The following is a 17,602-nucleotide window of genomic DNA, read 5'->3' on the forward strand; positions in this document are numbered from 1 at the left end:
CCGGAAAGAGCTGAGGAGAGTCCCAGATGAGGGCTCACTCAGCAGCCGCGGAGCAGAAGCCAGGGGGAGTTGCAGTGACGCGCCCGTGAGCTCCGCCGGCAGCCAGCTGCGCCTGAGTGACCGAGCCCCAGGCCGAGAGGCCGGGGGCACCCCACCTCCGAAGTGGCCCGAGCGAGCCCCAGGCTCCAGGCCCCGATAAGCGGCCGCCAAGGAGTGAGCCGGTGTGTACCTGGACGCCCATCCCCGGACACAAAGAACCACCAACGCACCGATGTCTGAGGGGGTCCGCCACTGGCAGGGGAAGTGGTGGTAGGGGGAGATAGGCCTCCAAACCTTGGAGGGCCTGAGATGTCCCCAGAGAGGTGGCGCCTGACACCCAACCTGACATATAGACACAGACATACAGGCACACACAGATACAAACATCCATTCCCACCCTCATGCTCTCATATGCACTTACTCCACACTCAACCAACGTGGAGACAGACATAAAGAGACGTTGTACACACGATCACACTCCCCAAGCGTACTCTACAAACCGGGTCTAGGTGCCCTCGCCCCTGGAGGGGGGAACTGCACTCAGACCCAGGTGGTGTTTCCCTTTTCCCTGCGGTGGGGGGAGGCAGACCGCCCCCGACTCCGCAGCAGCAGGAAGGCTCCACACTCCAGACCGGAATTCTTCTCTCCTTATTCAGGACATGTTGCAGTGTTCACCAGTAGAAATTTTACAGTTTCTTGGCACTCTAGGCAAAAATGCACAGAGGGTTTCTCCATTTATGTTATAAGGTTACGTTATAATGTATTTGATTCAAATCCAGGCCAAAGACTTTCTGCATGGTCTCTCTCCGCGTGCACCAGCTTTCTATTAAGGTCCAAGACAAGGCAGACATATTAGGTTAATTGGTGGTTCTAAATTGGGCCTACTTGTGAATATGAGTCGGCCTCTGTGTTAATCATGTAATGAATTGGCGACCTGTCAAGGATGTACCCCGCCTCTCACCCTGTGACAGCTGAGATAGACTCCAGCCCCATATCACTGAATTGGATTAGCAATTAAGGAAAGATAGATGGAGTATTTTTATCACCAACTGAGCGAGGCTTCCTTCTTATTTGTGTCATTAATGCTAGCAGCACCCGGCAGGGGGTATACTCATCTTTTTAAATTAGATGACAGGTTGCACTGAGTTAGCGTAACTGTAAGACAAGAAAAAAGAAAAAGTTTCTGAAATGTGAGATGTGCAACGACAAAATGCATTCTGCATTGCATCGAGGGATCAAATCAGTGCTCCAGTTAACATCTTTATCCCCTTTGTGAACGCATGAGTTACTTATTTATGAAGCAGAACATCACTTCTACTCATCCTAAATGAGTGCATTATGACAAGAGAACAGGAAGTTTCCCCATTTACTTAGTTTTCAGTATCTCAGTATCTGTAGGGCTGCGTCAGGAAGGTCATCTGGCATAAAGACTGAGCGGGTGAAAGTAGCCTCTTGATTACAGCTAATGACCACTAGATGGCGCCTTAAACAAACCAAATACAACACACAAGACAAAACAGCATAGTTTCTATTTATTTAATTCATTTTTTAAACAAATGTTTATTTACTCTGTACAGCATTAGTTAGTAGACAAAACTGTAAGTAAATTTAGTAGCGTTACATACAATGTCAGCACATTCAAAAAAAAAAAAAAAAAAAAATATTCACAGTAGCCTACATATGTCTGATCAGCACCTTTGGAGGCTAAAAATACAACTATCATCTTCATAATTTACAAGTATCAAATTTAATCCCATCAGCTTTAAAAACATTTTTATATACACATCACTTATGATAACGTGGAGACACATTCAACTGTGAGATGAGTGTGTCCATCAGAGAAAGGAAAATATAAAATATTGACTGTATATCGTCTGTTCGGTAACACTTTCTGACTCATTCATGATCAGAACATGTTGAACTGGTTTGATATAATAAACCATGTAACTAAAGAAAGATGATGAAAAATGCTCTGACACATCTCCTAATGTGTGTGTGTGTGTTTTGTTTTTTTTTTAAATGAAATCCTAAAATGAACGGGTGATTTTGCCAAACAAAGCTACAGCCCTGTTAAAGTAACGAAACTAAACAGTTTCTGATCATCTGCCAGAGAAAGTTTTCACGGATTACAAAATTTCAGCTGAGATCACAATCCTCTACCTTTTATTTAAAATTTCTCAAACTTTATTAGAATGATTTAATATGTGTTTTAAAAAAAAAAAAATCCAAGTGCATTTGTAAATGTAGCCATCATTAAATGGTAAAATAATGCAGTAAAGTGGTTTCAAGTTTTAGCTGAGCTGTGTAAAGACTTTCACAGAAGCTCCAGTCTTGTTACCGACCTGAATTGATGCCTGCATCTTGAGTAAGGAAGAGAAAACAAAATGCATCTCAGCCTGATTATCAGGGTAGTTCAGCTGCTCAGGTCACAGATGAATGGGGCACTTAAGTTCTTCATTTCACTGCAAGCATGCTTTCACTGGCGACTTCTCCAGCTGATCATAAAAACAGATCTTGCTCCAGGCACTGTAACCAAATCTCCATTCAGATTCTACTTAAAAATAACCCAAAAAGTAACTAATTTACAAACAGAAGACTAAAATTGTTGAATATACTTTTAAGAAAAACAAGAGCTTATTTCAAATGAACAAAAGTGCACTCACTTCACTAACTATCATACTAGCTCTCAATGCTGTCGACAGTTGTGGTCAGAAGTTTACATTCACTCACTGTGGGCATGAATGCCGTGGTAGTTTTGAGCTTTGAACGATTTCTTTTAACTGCTCTTTCTCCAGGGTGGAGTGATTGTACAGCATTCATCTTTAATGACTTGACAGAACAAGAACTGGATGCTCAAGTTTGAATTTATTTAGGTTTTTCTCTAATCTGCACAGGGTCAGAAATATACATACAGATGAGTTTCTCTTCATCAGTATAAAAAGGATTGTTTGACAGCAGTCATTGGATTGACCAATACTCAGAACAATGGCAAAGACCAAGGAACTCTAAGGAGAACTGTAGATTTACAGAAGTTAGGAGGGCCTCTTGGAGCCATTTCCAAACAAATGCAGATTCCAAGATCACAAGCTCAAAAAGTTGTGCATAAGTACAAGTTATTCAGATGTGTCTCCACTTTGGGTCATCTTTCAGACGTTGGCAACCTGTCACTCTCAGAAGAGAGTAAACATGTAATGACACTGAATCTGCTGAAACATCAGCATCACTGTCCACAGGGAAACTCGTTTTACATCACCATGGACTGAGCAGTGCCAACAAAGGAAAAAAATGGAAAATTTGTAGCTTCTGATGGTTAAACGAGACAAAGTTTGAGCTATTTGGCCACAATGACAAGAGGTAAATTTGAAGAAGTAAAGGTGAAGCTTTCAAGTATGTTGGTGGTAACATAATGCTCTGGGATGTTTTGATAGCAGTGGTACTGCAACATTACACAATGTGGATGGAATAATCAAGAAAGACAACTACCCTAAATTCACCTCCAATCAGTAGTTGGAGAGATGAAACTTGCTGTTTCAAGAGAACAATGATCCCAAACACACATTGAAAGTGGTTGTCGTTGTTTATTTTCAAGTTTCAACTTGGGTAGAAAAACAACAGAATATGAGTGAGGGTGTATGTATACTTTTGACCCTGTGTGGATTAAAGAAAATCCAAAATAATTTCAAGCTTGTGCACTCAGTTCTTGACTTTTTAAAGCCATTAAAAGGTGTATTGTGTTTAATCATTCCACCCTGGAAAAAGAACAGTTCATAGAAATGATTAAAAGTCCTAAATGAACATGACATGTATGTAAACATCTGAGCACAACTGTATGTGAGTGTGTGTACGTGAATGTATCTGTGACTGATACCTCTGACTGATATGGATAAACTCATGTGGCATGTCTGTGTAGGTTCTCAGTCAGCATGGTCATAGTAATCTGAGGAGCTTGGAAAGGAAAGCAACTACAACTTAAAGGAGTCTATTTGCTTTCTTTTCAAGCTCCTTGGATTACTCATGTGCAGTGATGGGAATAACGGCGTTACAAGTAACGGCGTTACTTTTTTCAGTAACGAGTAATCTAATTACTATTCCTATCGTTACAACGCCGTTACAGTTACTAACAAGAAAATGCGGTCCGTTACTATTTTTCAACAAACAGGCAGTTGAAGCTGTGTTCAGCTTACCGCATTTTATATCAGTTGCCGAAAGTAGCTGTAAGTAATCTGGATGCTACAGCTTTAAGCAGCTGCGCGCGCTCCCGCGGACGATAATCACGATCACTGTCTACAACACCTGCAAGAGTGCTGCTGTTTGACTGAGGAAGAATAAAGTAGTCGTGGTAAGCCAATCACATGACCACTTAAAGACAAAGCAACAAGGTGATATATACCAGTTTGTAAATTGTGTTGATAGGCCACGCAAAACCAGAGTCACGATAAACAATATATACGTGGCGTTTTTTCCTCAATAGTTTCATCACGTTTACTGTCTAAGGACAGCGCTAGCAAGCGCTCTCTGCTTATGCAGACATAAGCAGAGAGTAACAAAAAAACAAAACAAAACCGGGAAGTTTCAGGAGTGACGGCGAGAGAGAGAGAGAGAGAGGGGGAGAGAGAGAGTTTTGAGATGTGAGAGATTTGTGAAGTTTAGCGTGTTTGGAGTGTGTAGTTAATGTGTTGTCTTGTGTAGTTAGTGTGTAGTGTTGTGGATAGTTTTGTGTCGTGTGTCAGAACAATGAGGCGACTGCTGTCTCCAGGTAGAAAAAGGAGTGATACACCTGCTGCTGTCAGGCCTGCAGGTATCAGGCTGTGATGTTCTCCTTTATAGTGGACAGAAATTATTGTTTTGGAGTGGCACAAATAATTTGTGTGGCATCTTATTGAATGCAGAACAGCTGATTGTTCTGTAAATAGTTTGAAATGGTTATTTTTAAAAAAATCAAGGTAAAAAGTAAATGGATGCAAATAACTTTGTTGTTTGCAAAACTTGTGCATAGGATTTTAAAATTGACAATTTATATTTGCATTTAAAGTTCTGAAATATGATTCATTAAACATGTTTGTGGTTGTTACAGTACAAATATAACTTTTTCTACTCTGATTTTATGTTTTTGTCTGATTTTAGATCAATTGTGTTAATACAGTATGTCAAAATGAAAACAGGACTGCAAATTTAGACACGTGAGGTTGTGCTGAAAAGAATGAGACCAAACAAGGCAAAGTAAATAGTTTTTAAAGGTAAAATGTGGAGGGAAAATCAAAAGTAGTTAAAAATGGCCAATTATACCCTGGACCCCAGAGGGTTAAACATTTTTTTAAAGTAACGCAATAGTTACTTTTCAAGTAATGAATTACTTTTAGAATATTGTAACTCAGTTACTAACTCCGTTACTTTTTTTGAAGTAGTAACTAGTAACTATAATTAATTACTTTTTCATAGTAACTTGCCCAACACTGCTGATGTGGCATATTGTCTTCCCGCATTGCCTGGAAAAAAGATTTAAGTACGTGGCATGTGTATTTGTTCATCTTTGTTGGTGGTGGAGTTGTTGAAAAAACCTTTCCCTCACACTAGAATTAATTTCAAGATGAAATATTTGCATCCAACTTATTTAGTGCTTGAGTGGTTTGCTTTGGCTGCCTGATTGGTTTAGACTGGTTGTTAACCCCACTGTCTGGAATCTATCAGAGAAAAGAGACAGAAAAACATAAATTTGCACTTCCTTTAACCTTCTGCATGACCACAATTGCAGAGGGAAACATGCAAGTGGTGATAATTAGCCCAGCTAACCTCTGTGAGTCGTGGCAGTGCAGCACAGCCCGTCTCCTCGGCCCGAGCTGTAGATGGGGGACACACACACTCGACTGTTTGGTGCAAGATGGGTGAGCTGCGTTGAACGGGAGCTAGGAGGTAGGTACATTGAAGAGGTGGTGCTGTGGGGGTTTTCTGTCTCCCATTTGATCCAGTAGCCTCTTAATCCTCCCTGACTGGCTTGCCACTTTACTTGCATCTCCTCCACCCCCAAGTCCCGTCGTTTTACTGGTTCCAGCTGAAGGTCAATCAGAGCAGGCAGAGCTTCTGCAAGAGGGAACAGAGGCAAAGATTTAAGCAGCCTGGTAATAAGTAAGGCTGATACAGAATCTACAAATAGCAATTATTTAAAAACAACAAAAGAGCCTTTAAGTATCAACTTCTAAATGTCAGCTTCCAGTGCAGAGATGGGACTGAACTGGAAGAAGAAGGAATATCAGTACCTGCCAGTGTGCAGGCTCTCACAGACATAGCTCTTTCTTTTCCATCCACCTGCAGAGCAGTGACTGTAACCAGGTACTGAGTGCCCGGCTCCAGGCCGGTCAGTAAGGTTGAATTTTTCTGCCTGGGTAAGGTCACAGTGCGGACATGTGAACTGGGAATAGCTCCGTACTCCACTGTGTATTGCTGTACCCGAGCCAGCTGCAGAGGACCCCAGCTTACATGGATCTGATGAGGACCATGATCTGACAGGTGGACCACTGCTGGGCTTAAAACATCTGAGGAGTGCACAAGAAGAAGGGACACACACAGCAGCAGGTGAGAAGATGGCTTTCAGGATTCAATTTTAACTTTTGGTGCTAAAACACTGGTAGTATCAGTTTTAACTTCCTGTAGAAACCCTAGCATGCTTCAAACTACAACTGAATGAGTAAAATGGGGTATTGTAATATACTGGGCTTAAACGCTGTTTATAAGGTTGGGGAAACCTGCAGTCTGCTGAGACTGAAGAAGTCACTTGGATGAGTGACGAAACATTTCTCCAACTGAAAACACTACGTCCAGATGAACAGAATCAACTTTTGGAGAGTTCAAATGCCACATATTGACCAAGTCCTTTGGCTTTTGACGATGGGTTTCTTGTAAGGCACTATATAAATCTTATTTATTATTTATTATTATAAAAATTCATCTTCAGAGCTGCAAACTTCAAAAATACAGCAGTAAATAGCTTCAGACTTGCATGGAAACCTAAATAAAAGCAACATAATAACATCTGAAATCTGAATAAAAACCACTTAACAATTACTCTGTGAACATTGTCTAAGTAAGATTATGAGAAAAGAGCCAAAGCTCCTTAACTGGTGCCTTTGGTGAAAGATATGCCAGTGATTTCTACCAAGCTCTTCAATTATTTTTCATTTTAGGGAAGCATCACTGTATTATAGAATCACATGCATTAAAAGAGAATTTTCCCATTAAATGTTTTTTACCAGGAAAAGTAGTGAAGGTTACGGTGAGTGTATTAAACACTGCCTGGTTGGACTCTGGGCGGAGGGACGCTGTGTAGGTCGTGTCAGGCTGCAGATTTTTCAGCTCTGCCCTGCTGGAGTCTCCCGTTAAAGTACGTCTAATCTCACGACCTGGTTTGCTCACAGACTTATACCAGAGTTCATAATAACTACTGTTTTCACTCAGAACAGGGCGCCACTGCAACACAGCGCTGTGGGAGGTCAAATCAACCACACGCAGCCGTTCAGCACGAATGATTTCTACAGATGAGATAAGAGAGGGGAGGCAGGCATTAAACACGAAACTGGAGAAAATAATTCTGGAATTGAACGTCATTAACCATCTGCTGAGTCTACAATAGACCGCATACTGCATTTCAAACACACAAATGCACACCTATCATGGCCTTCCTCAGGTCCTCTGTGATGATGTCAATGTTGTCTATGTCCACAGAGTATAAGTGAGAGTCCAGCGGAGGTGTCACCACACGTTTTAGCACCTGGTAGTTCCCATGTACAGTTGACACTATTAACACGGAGACTCCCCGCGTCTTCAGCTCTGACATTGGTCTGTCCACGTCACCAGGCTGCACTCCGTCAGTCAGCCACAGGAGAATCTTTGGCACTTTCACATCCGTCTCCGTCAGCAGCTCGTGGGCAACGCCGAGCGCCGCCTCAGTGTTGGTGTCTCCTTTCAGCTGCCTGATGCCCTGCATGGCCGACTGCAGACTCTCCTGATTGCTGTGGACGTCGAGGCCGAACTCCAGGTGAGGGTCGGTGCCCACCTGCAGCAACCCCACTCTCACGTGCCCACGGCCCAGTGAAAATGGACGCAGCAAGTCGGCGGCGAAGAACAACAGACGAGAGAATTCATAGTTTGCTATACTTCCCGAGGAGTCCAGCAAAAGGAGAATGTCCCCCTCACAGCAGTTCAGCACTACACAGAAGAGGAGGAAAACTGGAAGGTTATTTTCAACATGTGGCAATGATCCTCCATCATAGAGAATTCAAACAAGTAGTAGCTGTATCATATTTAGTTATTTGGTTCATTAACTAAACCTGATGCACTTCCTTCACCATTTATTTATGTTCTTACCTGTTTAAATTTGTTATGCTGCTTTCCTGGGTATTCATTTTGTGTGCTCTACTCCTTCTTTCTTAGATAATCAGTGCCTTTATCCCTCGAGTCATCCTCTGCTTCCCTGCTTTGTGTCTTTTGTTGATTTTTACTTTTGCTTGTAGAATCATCACAGTTAACTGAAGTGTTTTTTAAGTTTTGGACTACATTTCCCATGTGTACATTTGGATCTTCTTGTGAATGCACTCAACAGAGCCATGAGAGCAAGCTTGTTAAGGAAAATATATTATAGGCATTATATTATCAATAAGACTGTTTAATTAAACATCGCACAGAAGTGCATAACACTATGTTTGTGTTACCTGAATCAAAACTGAATCAAAATCCTTCCCATATTTTATAGAAATATTTATAGCTCTAGTTTTCATCTTTACTAATCAAGTGTTTCGGTTTTTAGCTCCAATATGTTCATTAGCTGGTTGTTTTTGTGTGTCTCTGCTGCATCGATGAATGCCACAGAGAGCAGTGATGGCGAATCTAATTAGTTAAGGCCTGTAAACAACAAATCTCTAAAGTTAAAGACAACATAATCAAAGCGTCACGGATGATAAATGTGTGCGGGTTCTTTATTACATCTAACACCTCACATTTCATTAAACGCAACATGCCGACTTCAACTCATCGAGATATCAAGGAATCAATTGACTGTCAGCTCAAAATATTAAACACAGCTGAGGCTGATGGCACAGACTCAGCTTTGAGTCTGAGGCAAGAAGAAGAAAGCATTACCTCAGGGTTTCAAACAATTTGACAAATTTTATGCCAATGATTCCAGTAGTTGTTAAGCTACTTTAAATCGAAGTGATCTAGTTTTTCTTAGGAACTGCCAGTTTTAATTTTTTTTTTTTTAAAGTACATCTACTTTTCAGCTTTCTTTGGGGATCATCTAATTGAAAATACAATTTTATACCTGTGAAACTGGGTCATTTTTTAAATTTTTCATAAATGCATCTAAAGTAACACAAATAAATTCTGTTTACGTGACAGGCTGCTAGTATCAAAGAGCCTAAAGATATTGTTTAAAATGGGTTCTTTACTAAGTTGTCTGTTATGTGTAGACAACACTGGTTGACCTCAAGTTAGGAGTATTTTTAATGCTTTAATGATTCATAGGTCACACTGTTTATTAGGTTAACATGCAAACAAAAACATTCCTCTGAAAATAGTCAGAATCACAAAAGGAAGAAAATGAACCTTCATTCCTTGAAATATTTATTCAGAAAACAGTGACAGAAGGGACGTAAAACCGTTTCTCTGCTTCTCCTGGAATCTTTTCAGACAAATCTGAGATGGTCAAATGGGAAGCATTTGATGAAATGACATGAAATGACACTATATTTAAAAAAAATATTAGCAATAAAAGCAATATTAGCATAATTTGTGCAGGTTGAATGACAGCTCAGGCAGATAAATTTTTAGTTTTAATATAAAATGTTCCAAAAAAATTGTGTCTTAAAAGGTTGGCTCTTCCTCCTGAGAGAAAGTTTAAAATCTTGGCAGTGACAAATGACGCCATCATGACTCTATTAGTGTCAAATAAAAAAGCGACACTGCTTTCATGTAACCCATACAAAGCAGATCGTATCATTGTCACAGGTGCAGTTACTGTCCGCGGGGAGGCATTGATATAAAGTATGACATGGAGTTGGCGTATATGAGGTGTCTTATTTCATGCATAACTGAGAACAATCCTCTCTGCTGCTTCCAACACACGTCAGAAAAAACATTTCACCTAGAACACTTCAGGTGCAGCGATCGCAGAGGATTTATAATAGCAAGGAACCAACAGGATTGGTCACAGAAGGAGATTTATTATATGAAAGTGGAGATGGGTTTACACTGCAGATAAATCAGGGGAAAAAAGAGGAGAAGAAGAAGAACCAATGCGGTGAGAAAAAGGGAATATACATCCAGTTTCTATAGGATCTCTCGACTTGGACAAACACATATTGGTTGCTTTGCTTCTGAGAAGCAATTGTGGCGAATTTTGTCATCAAACAGGTGTCTTACTGGGATAATTTTAAACAAGAAAAAAAATCAATCCTAACTACAAGCACCATCCTGCCTGCATCCAGTTAATGATTGAGCCACTTATCTGCTCTGACAAACTATTGTGCTCTCTCTGCATGTGATTTCTCCTAAATTCATGCCTGTGGTTCACAAAATGCTCTATATTTGTAATATATCACATCTGTTGCAAATAGACTGACATTGGTTCTTAGCACAGTTTGGACAGAAGGTGATTCTACCCAAATAGAGTTAAGTCTATTTATCCCTCATATATCTGAGGTTTGTTAATGAAACAGTAATAACTTTTAGAGGGAAGGGCAGAAACTTTGATAAAGTGAAAGCACTGTGACAAATGTACACTGTGTCAGAAGGGAGAAGTCATAAGGATGGAAAAAAAGACCAAAAGTGAGACAGAAAGATGAGGGGAGATTGGACTTGCTTGTTGAGATGTACAGAAGTTGTACATCTCGGTGCATTCCTCAGAGGAGAAATGCATGCAAATGTGTGTGAGAGATTTGAGCGAATCATCTGTCATATAATTGGCTTCGAGCTGTGCCGGTGCCATATGCCATGACGCGGTGCTGCACGGATCAGTGACAGATATGCTCCCTGTGAGTCCAACAGACAGATGGCACAGTACCCGGTTCATGTCAGAGAAGAATCAACAAAGGCTACTTTCTAAACTCATCATGATCTAAAATATTTTACACACTATTCGTGCAATGCTCTTCAGCTTTTCAGGCAGTAAACGAAAAACCTCATTTTGATTAAAACTTGCTCTCATTCCATGTTTGCTTTCCAGATCTCAAACACAGCTAATCAGGTCAAATATTTACTTTTAATTAGATGTAGCCATCTGTAAGGACCACAGCTTTGACTATGTCCTTGTCAACATTGAGCACACTTGCAATCTGCCTGTATGCCATGACTTTTTGCAGCCCTCACGGTCTTCATGTGTACCATGAGCGTCCGCTTCCTGTCATTCCACACGGTCATGCGAAGGTACGTCACACCGTGTGAGTCGCTTGATACAGTGGGAAACTTTTGTTGCATGGCCCAAGCAAGAAAACCCCCCCAAAACAAACAAACAAACAAACAAACAAAAAAAACCCAAAACAAAACAGATAGTGTCGCACAACGCATGCCAGTAGACCCTGTGCACGAGAAAATGCTAGCTTCCTGGTTTGAGACCGGATGTAGGGTTGTACATTTCCGGTAGCTTTACTTTGCGGTCAATCGCTACTGCGAAGATATACTCCAAAATCATGTCCAAAACTCGAAAACGGAAAGATCGCGTTAAGTTACAAAGAGCAGAAGGTGGGAACACTCACCACTGTTGTGTCATAAAAAAAATATCTAATGATCAATTTTGACGTTTAAGGAGTTTAGATCGATCAGTTGTTTACATCGCTCAAAACAAGCAGAACTGCATTACAGAATCAGAAGACACATCGTCCACATTCAGAAGCACATCTCTGTATAGTGACTGGTCTTATGATTTAAATAGGCAAATGTTCAGCATTCACACTACAGGTGAACAATAGTCAAACCAGATGTTTCCCCCGTTATGTCGATATCAGCTAGTCAAGTACACACCTACACAGCATGTTAACAAACCGTGAAAAAAAGCCACACAAAAAATGAATGATTGCTGGTAACGGTTTCTATGCATTAGTATTTACAAAGGGTATGTTGTGACTTACCTTCAAAATTACAGCGGTCCCTCGCTAATAACGTGGTTCACCTTTCACCTGCTGTTTCGCAGATTTTTTAGTGCACGTTTGCATGCTTCTTTTTTTTTACATCACATTGTGTCCTGCTTCCTGATCGCTGCAGACGATCTCCTCCGTGACGTCTCTCCTGTACAGTACAGAATCGCTGCATCGATCGCTAGCAGTGTGACTCTGAAGTGCAGTACTGTATGTCCGCGAAACGTTTTGCACCGTCAAAAAATAAAATTGGCTACTTGATTTCACCTATCGCTGGTTATTTTTAGAACATAACACCCGCGATAAACGAGGGACAGCTGTTTATAGATACTGAGAAATATAAAATTTGAATACCTTTTCTCTTTTGCTCTGAGGCGCGGGGGAAAAATATCGACAAGTCGATGAACATCATTTACAGATATATTGGGTAAATGCCCAAGACATATATAGAAATGTAAATCGCCGCTTGATTCATTCATTTGCTAAACTTGTTTTGGACCGTAAACAAGGCGCGAATAGGACACCGGAAATAAAGCTCCCCACAGGAGTTTCTTAAGGCTCCAGCCTACATGCCTACGCAACCATCTGGCAACCACTGGTCAGGAGGGAAAAAATTGTAACACTTGAGTGATTGCTTCAAGTTGATGGTGTTCAACAGAAAAGTGATTGCTGAAGTCCCAATCGCACAGACCTGTTAACCAGTCAGTGACCCCCTGGCAACCGCCTGTTGCTAGGGAACAATATGTATTCTCTAACCAGTTGGAAAAAAGCTTGCTTGTAATTGCTTTGATTGCTAGCATAGTGCTGCGGTCACAGTCTGAATGGAAACCGTTGACAGCTCTGAGCTGAAGGGAGACTGGAGGCGCTTTGCCTTCAAAATAAAAGTTCCACATTTTGAAAAATGCTGGGTGTAGCACTGAAGCACAGCTTTTGCTTTGAAGGTGAAGTGTCTCCATTTTCCTTTACCATGATGTATTACCTCTGGGGTAGTAGTTAGCAAATAATTGCAGGAAAACATGGAAAAACTACTGGCAACATGGTAATCTGCTGGCAACCAAAGCAATATCTTGGTGGGTTTTTGGTGTAGCACTTTTTTCTTTTACAATCAATTTCAATGAGAACCTCCAGGAACCACTTTCCCTGTAGTTGGGGAAAACACTGTAATATGACGAACAGCTTGTGAGCAACGTGGACATGACATCACGCACGCACGCACGCACGCACACACACGATGATTCTTACCACTCCCATATTTGTGGTTCAAATGCAGTAAGAGCCTCCAGTTTGTTTGACTGGCCTGCTGTAATGACTTGAAATGGAGAGAAAACACTGACAAGTTTGGTTCTGTGGCAACAGACATCTGTAATGGAACGTCAAAAAAATGGTGGTGGAGGAGGTGCGTCGACAGGAGGAAACAGTAAGACATGCCAGAGCTGTAGCGCTGGCCGAGCAGGGTCGCTGGATGGATTGGGAGTGTGTGGAAAAGAGGAAACTCACATGGAGTGAAATCTGGGGAATGGAGTCTAATAGACTTTTTTTTTGGAAAGGACAGGCAGAGGACAGAGGCTGCAAGATCAAGGAGCGCCCATTGGAAGTGGGGTGCAGGGGCTTTGTTAACAATGCAACAGCAAAACTGCTTAGAGAGATTGGAATCAGAGGACAGGCGCAACAGCAGGCTATAAGAGAACTAGCTAACACTGCTGAGAGGACCAGTCACCGGCTATGGCTAAAGAGGGCTGACATCACTTGGGCAGCTAAGGCAGCCAGCTAACCGTGAGACACACGCCCAGGATTGATCAACCTGTGGTGGGCCTGCCTCAGTAGAGGGTGACAAAAGGGTAGAAAACCTAACACTAAAAATTTTGCTGGTTGACCCCAGGTCCTCTTGGGAGCCGTGCAGTTAACCTCATGGTAGTGAAACCTAAAGGAGGAATGAAAGAGAAAAAAGAAATGGAAAAATGTTCCGCTCTTCTCCCTTCTGCTTCTTCCCTTTTCTGGGAGGCAGTGGGGAGGTCGAGCGTACAGCCCGATCCGGCGGGGAGGTGTGGGACGCCAGATCAGGTGCCCCCCCCCCCCCCTTCCGGCTCTCCTCTCTGCTCTGCTCTCTCCTATCTTGTCTCTTTTGTCCTCTCTCTATCATCTTTTCTATACCTTTGAATAAGTGAGGTTCCATAAATATTAAAGAGGTAAGTATTACTTCTCAGTTGTAGTGAATTGATAGAAGAAAATAAATTGTAGAAAACTAAACAGAAGAAAGTAGTAAAGAAATAAAAAATTAACATAAACCATTGACACACTCTGGGGCCTGATCAACCCTGGCACGGCCTCCTTGGCACACCCGATGAATCCAAGGTCCACTACTGATGATGTCTCCTAAATTGTAATATGATAATCTAGATCAGATCTCTAATCCCTAAAGCTAACAAAGGAAGGTAAACGGTAAAAATGGCAGATTAGCTTGGGTAAAAAACAAAACACCCTGTGAAGCTGAGGCACACAACAATGCGTCCCCCTGGTAAAGTTTCTGGGCTGCCTTTCCTCATAACAGCCATCCCTCAAGACTTTCTCGATTCGAAGCAATGCCGTATCAGGGATTGTAGCATCTAGTCCTTTTACTGAATGAATTAAGAAGCTCACCACCTTGAGCACAGAAGCCCTGCCCAACTGTTTGCAATAGGCAGACAATCAGAAGAAAGCTGCCTTGAGGGGAGGGGCTTGTTTCAGTGGTGTGTTTGTCAGCAACTTTATCTTCAACAGTGATTGGAGCAGCCAAATTTGGCAGAAAGGTATATTTAGGAAGGTTTTTGTGAATATCAGATGTTGTGATGTCCTCACACTGCTTAGCAACCACTTAGCAACATGCAACAATGACGCATTCTTAGCATTTACGAACCTATAACGTCTCACTAAAGCATTGTATCGCTTTTATTTCCCAACAATAACATAAAGCAGAGTTATGCACAATATATTATGATACTAATATGTTGCCTGGCAACCATTTAATAACAGGCTAAAATGATCTGTTTTTAGCCTCCATGCACCTACAATGCCTTAAGAAAGCCTCATCTTAATTTCACAGCTATTAAAAAAAAATCTTTTTTATCCACAAAAGTTTAATTATAAATGCCTAGCAACCACCTAGCAACGGGTTAAAATGGCCCATTTTAGTACCTCAACAACCTATACATCTACTTTTCTCAGTGTGATGGCCAACAGCACAATCAGGCTAAATATTCCTAAAGCACAGACATGTACTAATATTATACTGATTATGTTGAACTATAAGAACATGGAGTTTACCCGTTTGTTTGACTTTGTTTTTTTCTTTACAGTTTTATGAATGTGTTTGTTTGATTTACCATTTTTCCAACTGTTATTTTTCTTTAACTTTGTCTAAAGTTTGGATTTATTGGCTGCAGCTCAGGAGTCAGACAGACTCTTTCCAGCAGCATCAGAAGTGCAGCAGAAAGGAAAAGCTCCAAAACCCATCAATTTTTAAAAACGCCCACACTTCTCCTGGCTCTATAGAGCGGCCAGTCAAGACACTTAAAGCTTGCATTAGTTTCTTCAACATGGCTGACATCCACGTTGGCTGGTGTCATACATTTCCATTGCTTGGTGAATTTAAATATCACTAAAAATAATAATTTGTTCCACAGCAAGGCTCAAAAACAACTTTAGTCCAGTTAAAGCCACCTGGACTTCATCAAGGGGAAAAGCCCCTTATCAGAATCACATTATTGGTTACATCAGTGCATCTTATTTCATTTGAAAGCCTTTAACTTATCTATAGGTGTACAAATACAATATGTATGTCTCAACTATGATGGAGAGCAAGCACTTAGTACTATTACACTGAATGTTTTGAGTACTAAAAGTTTTTTAGTTGATTAAAGGTTTCCTAAAAAAAAAATAAAACTCTGTTCTTTATAGTGACATTGCAGACAGCCTTTAGAAACCGTTATGATTATTATAGATAATTATACTGATTATATCGTTTTTCTTTACGGGCTCCTAAATTAAAAAGTAATAAAACATTGTTATGCAATAAACCACTAAATTCCCTGGGACACGCCATCCGTGTGACAGCTTGTTCAAACCAGACTGCATGTGGAAATGATTCCTGGTCTGCTACTCATGAAATGCCTGCGAAACAACTCAACACACATTAAAACAAAACATTGAACTCATTGTAAGAATTTTTTAAAACGCGCTTTCCGCCCACAATTCGATTTTTTAAAAAGTTATGTTTTCCTATTCTGGATCTAAAATGCCACTGCCAGCTTTCAGCTTGTGGATTATACCTGCGTGCTGCTGTTTATCTTTCACTCGGCGTCATACCTTCCCATCGTATCGGTGTGGTATCCCGAAGTCAGCGACTCACCTGTGGCAGGTACAGCAATCAGTTGTAACGTCACCCAGAAAAAAACGTAGTGAAGAAAAACGCTCTTCATCCTTCCCGATCGACCTCAAAATACATGAATGTGTTTAGAAACAGCACGGGCAGGTGAAATAACAGACTCGGGATCTGGTTACAGCGCCTTCCGTGCTCCTTCGGTCTGCGGAGGTGTGTGCAGCTCTCACGGCTGAAAGCTTCAGCGATCACCTGCGTCATGCGCACTCCTGTCTCAGGACAAGGTGTCGGACATCGTATCTCCTTAGCAGAGAAAAGCTTACTTTAGACTATTCTTCCACCAGCTGCAGAGCAGTGAAATTAAGCCTTAGGTTTTTTTTTCTGGACTTTGGTCTTTTATAGCTTTCATAACCAGAGGTGTGGACTCGAGTCACATGACTTGGACTCGAGTCAGACTCGAGTCATTAATTTTATGACTTTAGACTTGACTTGAAAAAATGTTCTAAGACTTGTGACTTGACTTGGACTTTTACACCAATGACTTGGGACTTGAATTGGACTTGAACCGGTTTACTTGAAAAGACTTGATATTTTACCCCAAATATAAAATTTAACATGCATATTATATAGAGATTGAAAATGTGACGTCATTCACGGGTAGAACCGCAAAGGATTCTGGGAACTCGTGGCAAGCGGTACTAGCGCACGCAGGCTTTCAATTAAAATCAGTTATACAGTGATAAAAAGAAACACAAAAATGTCAAGAAGCCGTTGTATTATTAACTGCAATAGCTGGTCGCATGACAGCCACGGGAAGCCGACGGGTAAAGAGATCGGTTGTTATCGGATTACGTCGTTGAAGAGAAATTGTTCAAGCCATGTTTCCGAAGTAACAAAGACGCGACGGATGGCCTGGATTGCAGCCATTCAAAGATCAAATATAACGTCCCAGAACACTCCAGCTCACAGGTTAGTCTGCTCCAAGCATTTACACGAAGGTCAGTGTTTTTTAGTAGTTAATGCGTCATTTTTCTTAACATAATTGGTGATATAGGTTACAAGCAAGTCTGGCGCTGAACAGAAATTGTCG

At 41.2% G+C, this 17,602-nt stretch overlaps 1 protein-coding gene across 1 annotated transcript; it reads right to left on the reverse strand.

Annotated features, from left to right (window-relative positions):
• Positions 1-1,546: 1,546 nt before the first annotated feature.
• Positions 1,547-16,648, reverse strand: LOC309707267 (von Willebrand factor A domain-containing protein 1-like). The gene is made up of 6 exons (XM_082534493.1): positions 16,543-16,648; positions 7,699-8,238; positions 7,284-7,562; positions 6,294-6,569; positions 5,830-6,117; positions 1,547-5,720 (listed from the first exon to the last, which is right to left on the reverse strand). The coding sequence occupies exons 1-6, from the start codon at positions 16,610-16,612 to the stop codon at positions 5,701-5,703; spliced, it is 1,473 nt and encodes a 490-aa protein (XP_082390619.1). The 5' UTR covers positions 16,613-16,648; the 3' UTR covers positions 1,547-5,700.
• Positions 16,649-17,602: the final 954 nt, after the last annotated feature.

Source organism: Aulonocara stuartgranti (assembly GCF_965226115.1).
Source record: "Aulonocara stuartgranti genome assembly, chromosome: 5".
NCBI lineage: Eukaryota > Metazoa > Chordata > Actinopteri > Cichliformes > Cichlidae > Aulonocara > Aulonocara stuartgranti.

Bases quoted from the DNA above. Each gene is read 5' to 3' on its own strand.
- LOC309707267 (XM_082534493.1), bottom strand. From the start codon at position 16,612: ATGAAGAGCGTTTTTCTTCACTACGTTTTTTTCTGGGTGACGTTACAA. The intron at 8,239-16,542 runs GTGAGTCGCTGA...TCTTCTGTGTAG, and splicing joins GATTGCTGTACCTGCCACAG to TGCTGAACTGCTGTGAGGGG. The intron at 6,118-6,293 runs GTACTGATATTC...TCCCTCTTGCAG, and splicing joins GAGAGCCTGCACACTGGCAG to AAGCTCTGCCTGCTCTGATT.